The 18,197-nt window shown below is 44.4% G+C and overlaps 1 protein-coding gene across 2 annotated transcripts in view; it reads right to left on the reverse strand.

Moving 5' to 3' along the window:
• Window positions 1–3,278: 3,278 nt before the first annotated feature.
• LOC106909005 (EMILIN-1-A-like) overlaps window positions 3,279–18,197 on the reverse strand; it is a 26,342-nt gene continuing 11,423 nt past the window's right edge. The window contains exons 7-14 of one of the 2 annotated variants that reach the window (XM_088004572.1): window positions 16,662–17,013; window positions 15,094–15,324; window positions 14,771–15,019; window positions 13,620–13,808; window positions 10,006–10,113; window positions 9,086–9,103; window positions 8,761–8,895; window positions 3,279–8,689 (exon numbers count right to left, since the gene is read on the reverse strand). In XM_088004572.1, the coding sequence (XP_087860698.1) occupies window positions 8,367–8,689; window positions 8,761–8,895; window positions 9,086–9,103; window positions 10,006–10,113; window positions 13,620–13,808; window positions 14,771–15,019; window positions 15,094–15,324; window positions 16,662–17,013 (1,605 nt within the window). In that variant the 3' untranslated portion in view covers window positions 3,279–8,366. The remainder of the gene's footprint in view (window positions 8,690–8,760; window positions 8,896–9,085; window positions 9,104–10,005; window positions 10,114–13,619; window positions 13,809–14,770; window positions 15,020–15,093; window positions 15,325–16,661; window positions 17,014–18,197) is intronic. The other variant, XM_088004573.1, reaches the window with a different exon arrangement.

Genomic DNA, 18,197 nt, shown 5'->3' on the forward strand with positions numbered 1-18,197 from the left:
CATCCGCCATGTTAGCATGCAGAGCAGCTGGCTCTGGCAGGAAGTTAGAAATGTGTCTAAAACAATAGAACCAGTCCCTGCAGAGGTTTCACACCAACTCATCAGATTCATTTTTTGTGCTAACCTGTATGTGTATTGAAAGGCGTCTGGGTTAAGTGATGCCAACTCCCACCTACAGGTGGCAGTATTTCTTCTCCTACTCTGCTGCCTCAGCCTGACTTGATGTCTGATTGATGTGGCGAGTAACAAAAAGTCACATTTACATCTAACATAAGAAGAAATATCAACATTTCCTGCAAATATTTTTAACGTTGTGCACAAAATCAGTGATTTAAATGACCAAAAAATTACATTAATGAAATCCTGGAGGCACTGTAATACTGACATGTCAGTATTAGAGAAGGAAACATGGCATGTTGTCACTGTAGCGCAGCTCTCTCTTGCAGAAAGTTAGAAAAATGTGTTGAAGTTTATTTCAACCATTTTAATCTGAAGGCTCATTGATGAATCGTTTTTCCTGTAGAGTCCGTTACGTCGGCACCAGCAGGTGGAGGGAACCGGCCAGGTACGTTCATGCTGAGCAAACTGAACAGCGTTTTATTAATATCATCAGTTTACTGCATCAATATCCACCTTCGCATGAGGAACAGTGACAGGCAGGAGCTCTGATGCTAACGTGTTTTCAGGCTGCAGCTGGAGTTTCGCCGTCGTCGCTTTGACCTGCTGGGTCGTTTGCTGTTAGGAGAGAAAACAGCGACTGAAACCCAGACGGCCTCGTGCTCAGCAGGAGGAAAATCAGTCAAACCTTGAAGCTGCGCGTGTTTTACAGAGCTCTAACTGAAAACTACGCAGATAAAAAAATGTTTGTTGTTTCTGAACACTTTTCAATCTTTCTGCTTCACATAAATAAAAGAAATATTCCAGAAATTTTCCATTTCTGTCACAAAAACATGCATTAAAACCGAGGCAAAGCAACTGAAACGTGATATTCAAAGCAACAAAACTCAACTCAAAGCAACAAAACTCAACATTTTAATCCAAAACTTGTTTCATTTTCACTAAAGAGAAAAGAAAAGGAGGGATAATTAGTGCTGAGTTCAGAGTTTCTCTGATGGATCAGGGAACATGAAATGTTCACATTTTCATCAGCTGCTGGAAAGAAAATCATCTAATGAATCCTTTAATCTGTGAAAACTCCAAACATCAGATTCTGATTATTAAACTTACTAAATATATTTTCAGTGTTTCACCAATATAACATTATCATGGTTTGATCAGTAAAAATGATACAATTTCACCTAATTCAAAAAATTCCAGCTGCAAAACAACAATTATCATTATGTTAATATCTATAAAATTAATAAAATATCTGCATCATTTCTGATACATTAGCATGAGCTGAAATAGAGAATAAATTAATTTATAATATGTATCCTCTATAACAGTGGTTCTTAACCTTTTTTGAGGTACCGAACCCACCAGTTTCATATGCGCATTCACTGAACCCTTCTGTAGTGATGAATAAAATATGATTTTTTCCCCCAAATTCAGGACATAAGGGTGACCCAACTAGAGCCTAGTTGGGTCACCCCAAGATCACTAAGTCTTCTTAAAAGGTAGAGTCTCTGAGAACAGTTCTTCAAAATACAGTCGGTGTTTTCAGCAAAGTTGAGCTGACTGTCCAGGAACGACCCAAATCTGCCACAGTTTCAACAGGTTGGCCATCGAGAGAAACTGGAACCACTTTAAGGTCTTATTTAGATCATTTAATTAGCTCTACATTCTTAATAGAATGTAAAATTAATAATAAATAACAAAGACTTGGCAGTATTCTGATTTATTAATGTAATTATATTAGTTGTGTTACCACCCCCACGCCACTAGAGGCAGTAGCAGGCCCGAAAAGATGCGACTAAGGAGCAGATTTAGAAGTACACCGAAAGCTACAGAATTTGGTAAAAACGGTGAGTTTTGCTGAAGTAATTAAAGACACAAGTTCAAATCCCTGCTGAGAGGAGCTCCTCCAATCAGTGCTCCTCCAATCAGTGCTCCTCCGCAGCTCTGATTGGCTCAGCAATGTAACATGATCCTCTGCAGCAAAGCGGGGCGTCATCACAAACCCCTGAGACCGACTCACCGAACCCCTGGGGTTCAACCGAACCCAGGTTAAAAACCACTGGTCTAGAATATTACATTTCACTGATTTATCACCAAACATCATTTTGTTTGTTTGTGAGGAAGAAGTGCAGCATCTTTCTTTCAGCCAGCTAACTGGCAGTGTGCAGCATCAGCTGCATCAGTCTGTGTCCGATCAATTAGACTAAAATATTATTAAAGTGAATTTCTGTTTTGTCTGAGGAAACTGGACCGTTCTGTTGGTGCAGAGATGATTATTAGTTATTATTAATAATAATTAATGCAGCTAATGCTGCAGCAAACACCGAAACATCCAGCATCCGTTCTCCAGCACACTTGGAGCTGAGTCGAGGGATTGATGACAGACATCACTGAATAACTATTAATAAATAGAGTTTCATATGTTTTGTTGTTTTTACATATGAAGGTTCCGGTGGGAACCTTTGTATTTGCTGGTTTCTGGTACACCTGTAAATCTGACACACAACTGGCATCCACTAACAACAACAATAGAGAACAAAAAAAAACTTTTATTTTGAATAGGTTCAAAATTGTAATGCAATTAATAACTTTTTTTTTTTACAGTTCCAAGGCGGAACCTTTGTATTCTGTGTTTCTAGTCCAGCCGTAAATCTGACGTACAGCTACATCCGCTAACAGAAGCAATGAAGCTGCTTTTCTCGGTTTATTTCTACTTCTATGCGTCTGATCAGACGCTGGAAAACATTGTTTTTGTGTTCAATTTGTGCTAAAAGGAGCTAGCCTATCGGAAGCTATGCTAGACTAAAGTAGCATCTCAATGCTAACATGTTGCTAATACTAATGTTAGCATCCACATGTCTAAAGAAGCTCCATGTGAAGGATCTGAACCTCCCGAAACTCTGGAAAGATGATTTTAACGGATTATAAACTAAATATCTTCATCACTGAGCTCTTGTGTCTATTTATTTAATAATAAATGCTGTTTTAATTAAAAATGTTGCTTATTTTGGAGATTAAAATCTGATTAATTTCCTGAAAAGAATGAGATTTTTATAAATATTCATTAGTTTTATAATCGTTGCCTCTTCACCATCTGTCTCTGGGCTCCATGTCTGAAATATGAGAAAAATGATCAATTTCTTTAAAAACATAAAACCAAAAACAGTTAATCATAGATTTAATGAAGCTTTTAACAACATCTGTCAGAAACATTTTAGCTTTACAGATTTGTCGCTACAGAAGCCAGAAATGAACACAGAACATGTCAACTGTACAATCCTGAGTGAAGAAACTGGTGTTGCTTCAGGTCCAATTCAGAGCGTCAAGATGTTTTTAAATATGAAGGTAAAAACATCTTCACAACATTTCTCCAGACAGCAAACATCACTTCCAGCTGAGTCGTGAAAAACTGTCCTTCATGTTCAGGAAGCATCAACAGTTCGTGATGATGATGATGATGATGATATGTCTTCATCATCTGGTCACAGCTTAAACATCTCTACATGCTTCTCGTCTGTCCCTCCAGCAGAAAGCTGCTCATCTAGCCACTGCAGCTCTACGTCAGGCAGCAGGTCAATGTTTTAATACTTTATGGAAAGCCATTTAACATTTAATAATAGTTAAAACTATGCTGTGTTGAGTAAACTATAAGTTCACAAGTTATTAAAATATAAGACTTTATGTTCATTATAGGAAGTTATACTGGAACATTTCCTCCTATTTTCCTCTCCACTGTCGCCACATGCTTGGATTCCTCAGGTAGAAAAACCATCAGCTGGAACAATAAACTGAATTGTCCTGCATGTTAAATCACCTGATCTGACTGGACTGAAATGATGACATATACTGGCTTCGTTCTTCCATATTTATCTAATTATTTAAAGATTTAGATTAAAAATGACATTTAAAACCTAAGCAGAAGCTGCAGTGATTTAGTTACTGTGAGAAAGTATTCATCCCAACCTGACGCCTGGTTGTTCCTCCTGCTGCTGCAGCACTACTGAGGGTGAACTTTGATCCCACCTGCTTCACTGAATTGATTTAATTCAGACACACTGGAGGGTTTTCCAGCAGGAACCAGTCAGGTTTATGATTGATTGACGGTTAATCCCGTCGGATTCAGGATTTATCTAGGGGTGTGATTACTTTTCCACATAGCGACGGGCTGGAGAAGAAAACTTCTCTCTGCATTTACTCATCTTCTGCTAACCAGAAGAAACCTGGGCGTGGGGAACACCGTATACGGAGAAACTTTGAGCAGTCTCTTAATTCTTTGCCGGTGATGAAGACTTCCTCTGGTCTTTCTCATGGTTGCTTTGTCTGCCTGGTCCGGTCCGGTCCGGTCCCGGATCATAAGCACTTTATTTGTCTTCATAACATCTCCAGAACATTGCTGAACTCTGGTGGCCACACCTCTGCTAATATGCTAATTTGCTTAGCGCTTTAGCTAATGTTTAGCATTATCACTGCCACTTGGTATCAACATGGTTGAATTTAGCAGTTTAGCATTAGCTTCAGCTAAACTGGGTTGATAAAGCAAGTTAGCATTAGCTTCTGCTAAACTTTGTGTTGATATAGATCAGTGTTTCTCAACCTTTTTTGGGCCAGCGCCCCCTAGCCTTCATCCAGGTCCCTCACCGCCCCCACCAAAGAATTTGCAGGCTACTTTGCACTGATTATTATTTTATTATTAATATTACTGTCACTATTGTTGATGTTTTGATTTTTATGCTTGTTTCTGTATTTATCATCAAAAATAATTTCCCAGAGAACAAAAAAGCCCTGAGAATAGAAATTATTTTCACAGGCGTCTATGAAAAATGCAATGAAAATTCAAGTTAAAATCTGTAGGCCTGACAGCAGCCAATCAGAGCGGACAAAATATTCTTATTTTGTGCCATTTTCTAGTTGTTAAATCTGCACAAAATGACCAGATAAAAGATGAACAACATGCCAGTTTAAACTTTGAACTACACTGCTCAAAAAATAAAGGGAACACTCAAATAACATCCTAGATCTGAATGAATGAAATATTCTCATTGAATACTTTGTCCTGTACAAAGTTGAATGTGCTGACAACAAAATCACACAAAAATCATCAATGGAAATCAAATTTATTAACCAATGGAGGCCTGGATTTGGAGCCACACACAAAATTAAAGTGAAATGTTCCCTTTATTTTTTTGAGCAGTATATTTTCAAACCAACTGAACTCTGCAGCATTAAAACATGGATAGAACTGTAACTACATTAATCATAGCTCTTCTTCTCTTCAGTGTTTCTGGTGGTGCAGCTCTGTGCTGCCTTCAGGAGAATGGGACATCAGAGTATCATCCATAAAACTTCACCCACATGGCATTTACTGTGCAAACCAGAGCTTTCAGTGGAAAAACTAAAGTTCCTTTTAATGCCATAGAAATACGAGACAGAAACATGGATTATATCTTTATATAGACCTGTCTATTGATTATAGATTAATAGTTTTTTAATCAAATCTTAATGAGTCAAACTGAAAGTGTCATGGAGTCGTCAGCCTCATCACATTAACACCGACATGAAAAATAATATTGAAGAAATAAATATATCAAATCTAATTTAAAACATAAATAAGTGATCAGTTCTTTACTGTTATGGTCTGTAACATATATTTATTCTCAGTACTAGATGTGGTCTCAACAAACCCATGGCACTTCAACAATATTATTTTACCTTTTATCTGGAAATAGTGTCTGTTTATTCTTGCCATACAGTCTCTGTATTAATTATTGATCGAAAGGTCTTGCCATACCAGTTCATTCCTCTGTATTTACTTTAGTTTCTTAGTTTATTCTTGCATTTTCTTCTTCATTCATTTCCATTTAGTTTCATTTGATTATTATTATCCTCTCCTGGTTTATTGTTATGTCCACTTTAGTTTCTTCCTGTTAGATTTATTTTATCGTTTATTGACCATCATTAATCTTCACTCATCACCTGCTGCGCCTCCTAATCATCATGTTTCACATCATGTGTTGATTTTTCACTGTTCAGCGTCAGATTCTCTGTTTTTATGCCATAATTCACATCTAGTTCGTCGCTCCGTTTTATGTCCCGCTTCTCCTGTTTCAGAGTTTTGCGCGATGTGTACGTCTTTTTTTTTAACCCCTTAAGGTGCAGGGCGGTCGGGAAGCGTATCGATGGGGAAAAGGCAGACTGACATAAACCTTTTAAAACAACGGAAACAATTTCTGCATTCTGATTATTGAAATTTAAAAGTGCTGTGTTGTTCTATCACCCCGTTTCATACCGGACTGCTTACAGCTCCGGTGTTAAAATGAAGGCTCTCTGTCGTGGTGTCACCATGGAGGGATTTCTTTATTTAAATGGTTCATTTTTCAGAGGGATACACAGTGAGGTGATTTTAGCTACCAGTAGCAGGAACGGAGCTGCGCCAAGAAGCTAACAGAAGCTACAAACACTGAATAGAAGAAGAGCTGCCATGTATATTGTTGCAGCCAAGCATGGATTAATGTTACACAACACAGTTTTACCAAGTTGCTCAAAGTCTAAACTGGTATTGTTGTGCATTTAAGGTGTAAAGTTTACCTTCGACCAAACGCCCCCCAAAGGCATCCCAGCGCCCCCCTTTTGTAAAAATGTCCGCCAGCGCCCCCTGCCGTCCTCTGAACGCCCCCAGGGGGGCGGTACCGCCCACGTTGAGAACCGCTAATATAGAGTGTTAAATTCTGCTAAACTCTGTGTTGTATATAGAGCATTAGCATTAGCTAGGTAAAGCATGAGTCTGGAGTGTTATCCGACATGTCGAGCCTCCAGCGAAGTTCTCCACAGTCCATGAAGTTGATGTTACCATTGTGGACGGAGTCAGAGGAATAAAACAAACACTTTCCACCAGAAGACTGTAGTTTCCCTTAGCTGCTGCTCATGCTAACCTGACACACACCATGTTTACTACACATGTGGAGTAAAGCTGTTAGGCAAACACTGCAGCAATAAGCCAGTGATAATTTTAGTTAGAATGATGCATCACTCACCTCAGCATGCTGGATGCTTTAAACTAAAAGTGAAACTGGTAGCACGACCTGGCTAATATTCACCTGACCACTTGGGGGCGCTCACAGAGTATTGTTATTTTATTCAGTGATTTTCTCAATATGTCATAAAAACAAAACAAGACTGTGATTTTTTTATCAGATATCCCGTCCTGACACAGCACAACCTGGTGGCCATTTTTAACGAAACCCAGGGACCCAAACCTCTGGTTCTGGTCGGGTTAAATGAAGATCAGTGAGCAGGAACAACAGACCTGAAATGGTTTTGCATTTTCTTATATTTATGATCAGCAGTGGGCACACTTATGCTAACCTGCTAATGCACTAATAATTAATTTTTTGTACAGTGCTTTAGCTTTTTTGCTAACTTTGAAAGCGCTTAGCTTCCTCTTAAATTTTTTTTTTCATATAAAATCTATAGACCTGATTTACTTGAATAAAGTTTGACATTTGAGTTGAAGTTTTGGTTGTCGGCTCTTCTGAATTCTTCTGGTAGGTTAGATGCTTATACTCATGCTCTTATTTTGAAAGCTGCAGCCCAGTTTTCTCTCCTCACATTTTCTTTTTATTTTAAAGAAACTTTACTGAGCAAGAAGGAAGCGTCATTGACACATGGTGGATGCGTTAGGGTTGAATTTAGTGCTTAGCATTAGTTTCCACCAACTATCATGTTGGTGTAGCATGTTAGCGTTAGCGTAACTAACGTTTATGGTTAGTGTTTTAGGGTTAGCGCTGCTAACCTTTTAGCTAGCGGTGTCCACCACTAAGGTTTGCTTTTGTCAGCGTTAATAAGCTGGGTGTTGCTGTGTGGCGTTGTAGGGGCGTGGCAGGGTAATGGCGTGGGTTAGAGGTCAGAAGAGGTGAACTGATTGAACGCAGCAGTGCATCAACAATATTCCATAAAACATCCAAACATTTTATCAGACATAAATCAGATCCTCAGTCCATGTCCGGCTCCGCATCGCCACCTTCTGGACAAACATCTGGATATTAATGCAGAACATTACTATAATGTTCTGGCTCCAGAGGAGTTTGGGTCATGTGACCAGGTAAGGTCTCTGCTGATTGGACAGAACACAGGCGGATTTAAAATCCCTCCTGCTGAGTCGAGCAGGGAGGATCATGGGAAATATTTCAGCCTCATCAGAGGGCTGAGCAGGTCGGATCAGGCGGCTCTGGCTGGTCTCTGACTCACAAGGCTCATAAGTTTTCATACAGCAGCATGCCGTTGAAGACGGTGAGCGGCTCCACGGAGTGGGGCAGCCTCCCCCTCACCAGGTCCACACACACCGTGTCGCCGCGCTGCAGAGGCAGCACCAGGCTGAACACGGCCAGCGAGCCGCTGCTGACCTTTGACTCGGCCACCGGCTTGGCCTCCAGGTCTTCGGGCTGGTACCCGCCCGAGTCCACCCGGGCCACGCTGTAGTTGGACTTGGCCAGAACCGCTTCGATCTTCTCATTCTTGTGACCCGTCAGGACGGCGCTGAAGTAGTAGTGTCCGTCCACCGGGGCAGTGAAAACACCTGAGGAGGACGGGTTTACCTGTCAGAGCTCACAGCGTCCAGCTGGACCAGAACCACCAGAACCCACTCACCTGTCGCCGGGTTGTAGAAGTTACCCTCGTTGACGAAGACCTTGTTAAAGACGACGGTTCCCGGCGTTTCCTTCAGGGCGGTGAGGCCTGCAGAGAACGACAGCCTGGGTCTGTGAGCGTCCACACCTGGAAGACCTGAGGACAAGAAGAGCCAGGTGAGGCAGAGTGGACCGGCTGCGGCCAATCAGAGGCAGAGTGGACCGGCTGCAGCCAATCAGAGGCAGAGTGGACCGGCTGCGGCCAATCAGAGGCAGAGTGGACCGGCTGCGGCCAATCAGAGGCAGAGTGGACCGGCTGCGGCTAATCAGAGGCCAGCAGGACGTACCTGTTTCACCTTTAGGACCTGAAAAAAACCCAGGAAAATCAGTTGTTAATTTTTAATTTTTAAAAAAAATTTAATTTGCCACATTGCCTTGTCTAGCTTTGCATCGCTGCTTTCCACTGATCATCATCAGGCATAAATTATGAGATCAAAATGTAATAATTACCTTTAAAACTATTAAAATTTACTAACAGTTATATTCTAATGATTTCAAATATTCTGCTCATCTTAAACCTGATCAAATGTAATATTGAGCCCATTACCAGTGGTGAGCACATTTCCACTTAGCTGCTAATAGCAACTAATAGCAAAGCTAGCATTTTTGCTAACTTTGAAGCTAATTTTATTTTCTTGTCTTTTTTGTAAACTTTAAGTTGAATAAAGTTCAGGATCTGTGTTGGAGTTTTAGTATTTACTCTATCTGAAGTTCAATATATGAAATAAAGACAATAAAATAAGGAAATTGCTTTTTGTTGCAGATGTTTGGAAGAATTAATAAAATGTTTACTGTAAATAAAGTTAATTTATGAACGTTCTGTATCACTAAAGTCAAATTTTTATAAAACTGCCTTTTATGGTACAGCAATTTTAAAGTTTTTTCCATAAAAAGTTTTCCACAACATTTCACAATGATCTTGTATAACAACAATAATCCCAAAATGCAGCGTGGAAGTTAGCATTTAGCATTAGCTTCTGCTAAACTCCATTTTGATGTGTCAGTTTAGTGTTAGTGTCCCTAATGTTCATGGTTAGTGGTTTAGCGCAGCCAGCAGTGTGTTTTTAAGGGAAAACGAAAACAGCTGATTCCTGAACACTTTTTACCTCAGAAAAATCTCACTGAGATTAAAAATGTTTTCACACCTGGATAAAAACTAAGAGTGATGCCAGATTTATTTTAGAGCTGTAGGAATGAAGCTTCCCACCTGGAAATCCTCGGGAGCCAGCGTCTCCTTTCAGCCCAGGAGGTCCGGGGGGCCCCCGGGGGCCCGGCAGCCCAATCAGGCCTTTCTCTCCTGGAGGCCCTGGAAGGCCTGAGGGAGGAAGTTTGATAAATAATAAAACATTTTAAAAAACTGCATTTCCAGACGAGGAATCAGAAAGACAAACACTTTAATTTTATTTCAGATCATAAATAAAACTGAAGTTTCTGTTAGTTTGGTGGCAGTTTGGTAGGGAGCAGCTAAAACCTGGGAATTTACGGCAAGCAAATTTATCATTTAATAGGAGAGGATGTTTAAAGCAGACTTCAGTCTTTAGGAAACAAATCAACATTAATTTGAAAAGAAATCGTTCGTCTCATCCGGGATGAACCATTCAAGCATTTCATGTCTCTGCTGTTCAGGCCCGGCGGCATGGATGGGCATTGGGGGACATGGGCAGGCATTGGGGGGTATGGACGGGCATTGGGGGACATGGGCAGGCATTGGGGGGTATGGACGGGCATTGGGGGACATGGGCAGGCATTGGGAGACATGGGCAGGCATTGGGGGACATGGGCAGGCATTGGGGGGCATGGACGGGCAATGGGGGGCATGGGTGGGCATTAGGGGACATGGGCAGGCATTGAGGGACGTGGGCGGGCATTAGGGGACATGGGCAGGCATTGGGGGACATGGGCAGGCATTGGGGGACATGGGTGGGCATTGGGGGACATGGACGGGCATTGGGGGACATGGACGGGCATTAGGGGTATGGACGGTCATTGGGGGACATGGGCAGGCATTGGGGGACATGGATGGGCATTGGGGGACATGGATGGGCATTGGGGGACATGGGCAGACATTGGGGGACATGGGTGGGCATTAGGGGACATGGGCAGGCATTGGGGGACATGGGCAGGCATTGGGGGATGTGGGCGGGCATTGAGGGACATGGGTGGGCATTGGGGGACGTGGGCAGGCATTGAGGGACATGGGTGGGCATTAGGGGACATGGGCAGGCATTGGGGGACGTGGGCAGGCATTGAGGGACATGGATGGGCATTGGGGGACATGGATGGGCATTGGGGGACATGGATGGGCATTGGGGGGTATGGACGGGCATTGGGGGACATGGGCAGGCATTGGGGGACATGGATGGGCATTGGGGGACATGGATGGGCATTGGGGGACATGGGCAGACATTGGGGGACATGGGTGGGCATTAGGGGACATGGGCAGGCATTGGGGGACATGGGCAGGCATTGAGGGACATGGGTGGGCATTAGGGGACATGGGCAGGCATTGGGGGACATGGGCAGGCATTGGGGGATGTGGGCGGGCATTGAGGGACATGGGTGGGCATTGGGGGACGTGGGCAGGCATTGAGGGACATGGGTGGGCATTAGGGGACATGGGCAGGCATTGGGGGACGTGGGCAGGCATTGAGGGACATGGATGGGCATTGGGGGACATGGATGGGCATTGGGGGACATGGATGGGCATTGGGGGGTATGGACGGGCATTGGGGGACATGGGCAGGCATTGGGGGACATGGATGGGCATTGGGGGACATGGATGGGCATTGGGGGACATGGGCAGACATTGGGGGACATGGGTGGGCATTAGGGGACATGGGCAGGCATTGGGGGACATGGGCAGGCATTGGGGGATGTGGGCGGGCATTGAGGGACATGGGTGGGCATTGGGGGACGTGGGCAGGCATTGAGGGACATGGGTGGGCATTAGGGGACATGGGCAGGCATTGGGGGACGTGGGCAGGCATTGAGGGACATGGATGGGCATTGGGGGACATGGATGGGCATTGGGGGACATGGATGGGCATTGGGGGGTATGGACGGGCATTGGGGGACATGGGCAGGCATTGGGGGACATGGATGGGCATTGGGGGACATGGATGGGCATTGGGGGACATGGGCAGACATTGGGGGACATGGGTGGGCATTAGGGGACATGGGCAGGCATTGGGGGACATGGGCAGGCATTGAGGGACATGGATGGGCATTAGGGGACATGGGCAGGCATTGGGGGACATGGGCAGGACATTGAGGGACATGGGTGGGCATTAGGGGACATGGGCAGGCATTGGGGGACATGGGCAGGCATTGGGGGGTATGGACGGGCATTGGGGGACATGGGCAGGCATTGGGAGACATGGGCAGGCATTGGGGGACATGGGCAGGCATTGAGGGACATGGGCAGGCATTAGGGGACATGGGCAGGCATAGGGGGACATGGGCAGGCATTGGGGGGTATGGACGGGCATTGGTCAGCTGTGGCCCCCATGGACTGGAAGCTGTTTGTTGTTTTTACCTCAGAGTGGCAAACTGTCTGTTATTCCTATATAATTTGATACAGTAGAGGCTTCCACACTTCCCATATCTGTGTCCTCTGTCACTTTTTTTCAGCAGTTAAAACTGTTTAATCCGTTGTTAACATGTTGTAACCTGTTTTTCCGAGCCGCCTTTAAACGCAACATGAAGGCCGAGATGCTTGCGCTGTATTTACACTAGGGCTGTAGTGATACAATAATCTCACGATACGATATATATTGCGATATTCAGCAAACGATACAATTCAATACACTTTTGCGATTTTCTGAAAGATTTTAGAGGGACAGAGTGATTTTGGTGACATTTTGTCACTGTTATAGAGTTGGATTGAATTAATTTAACTGAAAACTGATTAACAGCACCAACTATACAATACCTGGCTCTGGTTGGACACGGACACAGATTTAAAGTCGACAGCTGGACAAAATGAATCAAAGAAGTGGTGAGAAAACATGTTTCTTTTAGTTGAAACAGTACAAACTGTAGCTTACATGCATTTGTAAAGTAAATAAAGTGCACCAAATACCTGCTCTGCATAGTGTGATACCTTTTAACCCTGACACTTAACATGTGAAGGAATCGCTCTAAGCCTGATGACCTGATCACTCTCCCGGCGAAGCAGCAGTGAGTGAGACAGGTGACAGTTGGATGTTAAGATACTTGCAGATGAATATCGATTTTTTTCTAGGAAAGAAAATATCGATATATATCACAAAATCGATATTATTACACAGCCCTAGTTTACACCTGTGTGGGAACGACAGAGACCTGCTGCTGCTGTGCGGAGCTACAGGTCTGTTAGAATCACGGCAGCAAACCAGCAAAGCACAAAGAACTTTCCACAGTTTTTCCCCCAAACTAACCGACTGAGTTGAGTGAAGCTGCTGGATGCAGGCAAAGTTAGCTAAAACAGAACCTTAAGCTTGTTAACAAGTAGCCTGTAGGCTACTGATGCTGTTGTCTATGTTCAGCTTCATAGATTCATTTTGCCCCCCGTTAAACTCGTCTGGAGCCGGGGCTGCTGCTGTTTCATCTGGGAGCTGAGCGCTCCTCTCCAGGTTTCCACAGCAACCGCAACAGTAACCGTGGTAACTCAAAGTGCTCACACTGAGCGTCCAGCAGGGGGCAGCAGCTGACTGCAGGAACGAGGAGTCACTTTTAAAAAGCAGCTCTGAACTTTTTAAAGTGAGGTTCTGGTCCTGATGAATTGGACTGGAGGAAACTAGAACCACCTGACCCAGAAAGCAGCAGAAGAAATGAGCTCACCAGTCTGCCCAGTCTGCCCAGTCTGCAGCTCCTTCTGGACCTGGACCAGGCTGGAGTTCAGGCTCTTCACCCTGCTCTGGACCCGCTCCTGGTTCTTCTGAACAGCGTCCAGGATTCCTCCATGTTGGATGAGGGACTGGTTCAGGCCGGAAACGTGGCTCCACAAACCCGACATGTGGTGATTCAGGCCTGCAGACAGAACCCAGCGACACGTTACAGTCCGACCCGACGGCTCCGGGATCAGGAGGACCCGTCCCGTAAATCCCAAAACAAACGCCGCTTTAATGAGGGCCAGCTGAATAAACTGCAATTATTAAAAACTCAACAGTCACCAAGCAAACAGCAGGGACGGTCCAGTGCTGTCCGGGGCCCTGGGCAGCCCAGGGAACCTGGGAGAGAAGCTGGGGTTTAATGAGCCCAGCTTAAAAGCAGTCAGTGGTTGTAAACTCAAATATCAAACTCAGCACCAGATTGTTGCTTTGGTAACCAAACAATATAACTATGAACTATTAAACAATAAACCTGCCAGCTCCTTAAAATCTTAAATTTAAATCAATAATTTAAAGCATTTTCATTTTGAAAGCATTAAGTTTTAGTATATTTAACAGTGTAAATTTAACAGTGTTGTTATTCTGAATAAATAAATGAGTCCGTGTTAAGATGTTAGCATTCCTGGGACCTTAAGCAGCTGCTGAGTTCATTTATGCCTTGGGCCGGCTCTGAATGTGACCAGCATGTGGATCTGAAGTGGGATTCAACAGAAGTGCAAAAAGTTAAGAATATTTATTTTAATTGTAAGTTTTTGGTTTGCCGTTAAGTCATCGACAATGTGCTGCACTAACATAATTACCCAGCAATATTTTACATTTTTAAAACAGAAACTGGGCGGCCCCCTGGTGGACAGTCCAGGCGCTACACTGCAGGACTCAGCAGGTTTTCTGAGGGAAACCCTGAACCTCATCATTCCTGATTGGGCAAACATCAGAAACAGGAAGGTTGGAGCATCACTTCCTCTTGGCAAAACATGGCAGATGTTTACAGGGACGTGAATCAGATTTTAACGTAGCTCAAAATATTCCTGGGATCGGAGAAATCTGGATTTTTCTACTTAAAGGCACAGACTTCCTCATCAGAGCTTTAGTGAACCTGACCTTCTTTGACCTTGGAGATGGAGTCGGAGACGCCGTCCAGCCTGGCGCAGACTCCCTCCAGCTTGGACAGCCTCTTCTCCAGCCCGTCTCCGGAGCGCCGGCAGTCGCCCATCTCTGCCACCAGCATGCTCTCGAGGCGGCGGACGTCCCGGTCCGTCCGGTCCAGCCGCTCCTGGCTCCTCTGGACGTGCTCTGTCACTTCCTGCTGAATCTTGTCCAGCTCAGAGATGATCTTGTCCTTGGTGTTTCCTGCAGGAGGTCAGAGGGAGACGTGAAGCCGGTGCGGCGGTGCGTAGGGGCGGCGGCGGCGGCGGCGGGCTCACCCAGGTCTGTGATGACGCTGCCGTGTTTCTGCACGCTGTGCTCCAGGCCCCTCAGCGTGTCGTTGATGGAGCCGAAGGTGAAGATGATGTCGCTAAGCTCGCCCTGCAGCGTCTTCAGCTGGTTGCTGTTGAAGGATCCTCCGATCACGCTGTGGCCATCTAAAGGCTTCTCTGCGTCCAGGCCCGGCCCGAAGCCTCCGGCAGCAGGAACTCCGGTGGAACCGTCACCTGCTGGGCGCAAACGTTTATTTACGTGAGTCTGATGTTCACATCTGACCACTTACATGTTGAAATAAACGTATTGATCTAATTTATCTGGGAAGTTTATGAGGTTTATCTGGGAGCTCACTGTCCTCTGAGACGTTCAGAGACTTTATGCAGAAAACAGACGCCATCTTTCCCCTGGGGGGCGCTATGTTCCGGATTCATCTCCTGTTTTTGCCTTTTTAATCCCTCATAAATGACTCAAATCATCAAACAAATATCAGAAAAAGACAAGAGGAGTTGCTTTCAAAGAAGGACGCTTCCAAACCAACAGTGGTAGACGCTAGCTAAAACGTTAGCTGCGCTAATGCTAAAGCATAGACATTAGACCGGCTAATGCTAAAGCATAGACATTAGACCGGCTAATGCTAAAGCATAGACATTAGACCGGCTAATGCTAAAGCATAGACATTAGACCAGCTAATGCTAAAGCATAGACATTAGACCGGCTAATGCTAAAGCATAGACATTAGACCGGCTAATGCTAAAGCATAGACATTAGACCGGCTAATGCTAAAGCATAGACATTAGACCGGCTAATGCTAAAGCATAGACATTAGACCAGCTAATGCTAAAGTATAGACATTAGACCGGCTAATGCTAAAGCATAGACATTAGACCGGCTAATGCTAAAGCATAGACATTAGACCGGCTAATGCTAAAGCATAGACATTAGACCAGCTAATGCTAAAGTGCTATAACAGCAAGAAGGTTCCACAGTGGGGCTTTTACCAGCTGCACAACATTCAGGACCAGAGAGACTCATCAGGCTTTGATTCCTGCAGCAGGTCAGACTGACAGACCAACGACCCAGAACCCTGCTGGTCCAGAACCCTGCTGGTCCAGAACCCTGCTGCTGGTCCAGAACCCTGCTGCTGGTCCAGAACCCTGCTGGTCCAGAACCCTGCTGGTCCAGGACCCTGCTGGTGGAGTTCTGACTAGAACCAGGAGGATAGAGACTCCACCCGGTTCTACTCCACCCGGTTCTACTCCACCCGGTTCTCAGAGAACAGACTTCTAACTACAGCTGGTAGTTTATGAATCACTGAACGGGTCAGCAGCACCGTGAAGATCTGCTGTTTCTGTATCAACCTTCCTGACCACTCAGATGTTCCGGTTCTGGTTCTGCTCTGCATCCCCAGAACCAAACATGGAGAAGCAGCATTCAGCTTCTATTCACCACAGATCTGGAACAAACTTCCAGAAAATTGAAAAACAGCTGACGTTATCCGACCAGAACCAGAACAGGAACCTGTAGCCGGGATAACTGTAGTGATGAAGAGCCTGATGAAGGTGGGCCTGACCTGTGAAGGACCCGGTCCCGGTCCCGCAGCGCTCCGAGCATCTCCGGACCTCGTCTCGCAGCGAGCGGACGTCGTCCTGCAGCGGCGAGCAGACCCGGCTGCAGCCGCCGCCCTCCGAGTCCAGCCGGGTCTGGATGGATCCGACGCGGTTCTCCAGGTTCTGCAGCGCCTCCTGCATGGCGCTCAGGTCCTGAGACCGGTTCTGGAGGTTCTGCAGGTCCGCCTCCACGCGGCTGCACAGCTCACAGTCCTGACCCAGCATCTCCACCTCCATCACGATGCGGTTGAAGTTCTCACCGTTGTCACCGGTCAGAGACTTGATCGCCCGAACGTCGTGGCTCAGGTCCAGAACCTGGACAGACCATTTGGACCGCATCAGCCAATCACAGCTCAGGATTACATCATCAACACAGAACCAGTACAACAGCGGAGGACCTAAAGCTGAAACCATATATTTACATCCCCTGTATGAAAACACACAGGATGATTATTACCTCACTGTCTGACGTTACATCAGAACCGAATTATCCTGCTTCTACAATGGAGCATCACGACCAGAACCAGAACCAGAGGTTTCACTGTTTTTAAATGACGAGAATGAAGTCATAAATTACAAGAACATTTTATTTTACTGATAAAAATCTTGTTGGAGTTCAGGATCTGAGACGAGCGACTCGGTCCGCCAGGTTTTACGTTTCATTTCAAAGTTCTGGTGCTGATAACATCGTGATGTGTTAAAAGATGAAATATTAACTTACGTGTAAAACTGAGACCAAAGTAGAAGATGCTCGACATTCCTCATTTTAATTTTTCATGAAGGGAATTTAAAATTAAAGATAAAGGTAATTTTATTTATATAGTACATTTTCAGCAACAAGGCAATACAAAGACCTTTACAGGAATTAAAAGGAAATGCAAACAAAATAACAAACCAAAGAAAAGAACAAAATAAGAAAAAGCTAATAATGTTGATCCAAAGTAAATAAACTAAATGTTGCTGATTAGATCAGTTTCAATCCTCTGGTCTGATCCCTGTTCTGGGTTACAGTAACAAGATTCTCTCTGCATCTAAATAGTGAGTTTCTAAAATATAAGCTAAAGAGTGACGGATCTAATCCCTATACAATTACTACTTCATTCTCAAAATTGTACAATTATTAGTTTATTCTCATGTTTTTATGATGTTTTTCTTGTAATATTACGATGTTATTGTCATAATATGTAAGCCTGACCTAAAAGGTTTTTCCCAGGGCTGCACCGACTGCAGTTTTCTGGCCAATGGCCGATATTTTAAAAAGCCCAACTTACTGATTTCGATTTTGGCCGATACCATGTTTTTGTCTGAAATGTTGCTCAAAATAACAAGAAAGTTGCTGAATCAGCACCAATGGAGCGACTGTTGTTAACTGTAAAAGTGCAGACCTGACCTGGTCGGCCGGTCTGTCAGTCAAACCTCTAACAGGAGAAAGGAAAAGCACAGTGGTTGATTCTTAGACCTTTGCTGAGATTAATAACATCTGTGGATAAGATCGGCTT

Source organism: Poecilia mexicana, unplaced genomic scaffold, assembly GCF_051168715.1.
Source record: "Poecilia mexicana isolate PSO_F unplaced genomic scaffold, ASM5116871v1 scaffold_3, whole genome shotgun sequence".
In the NCBI taxonomy this organism is placed as follows: Eukaryota; Metazoa; Chordata; class Actinopteri; order Cyprinodontiformes; family Poeciliidae; genus Poecilia; species Poecilia mexicana.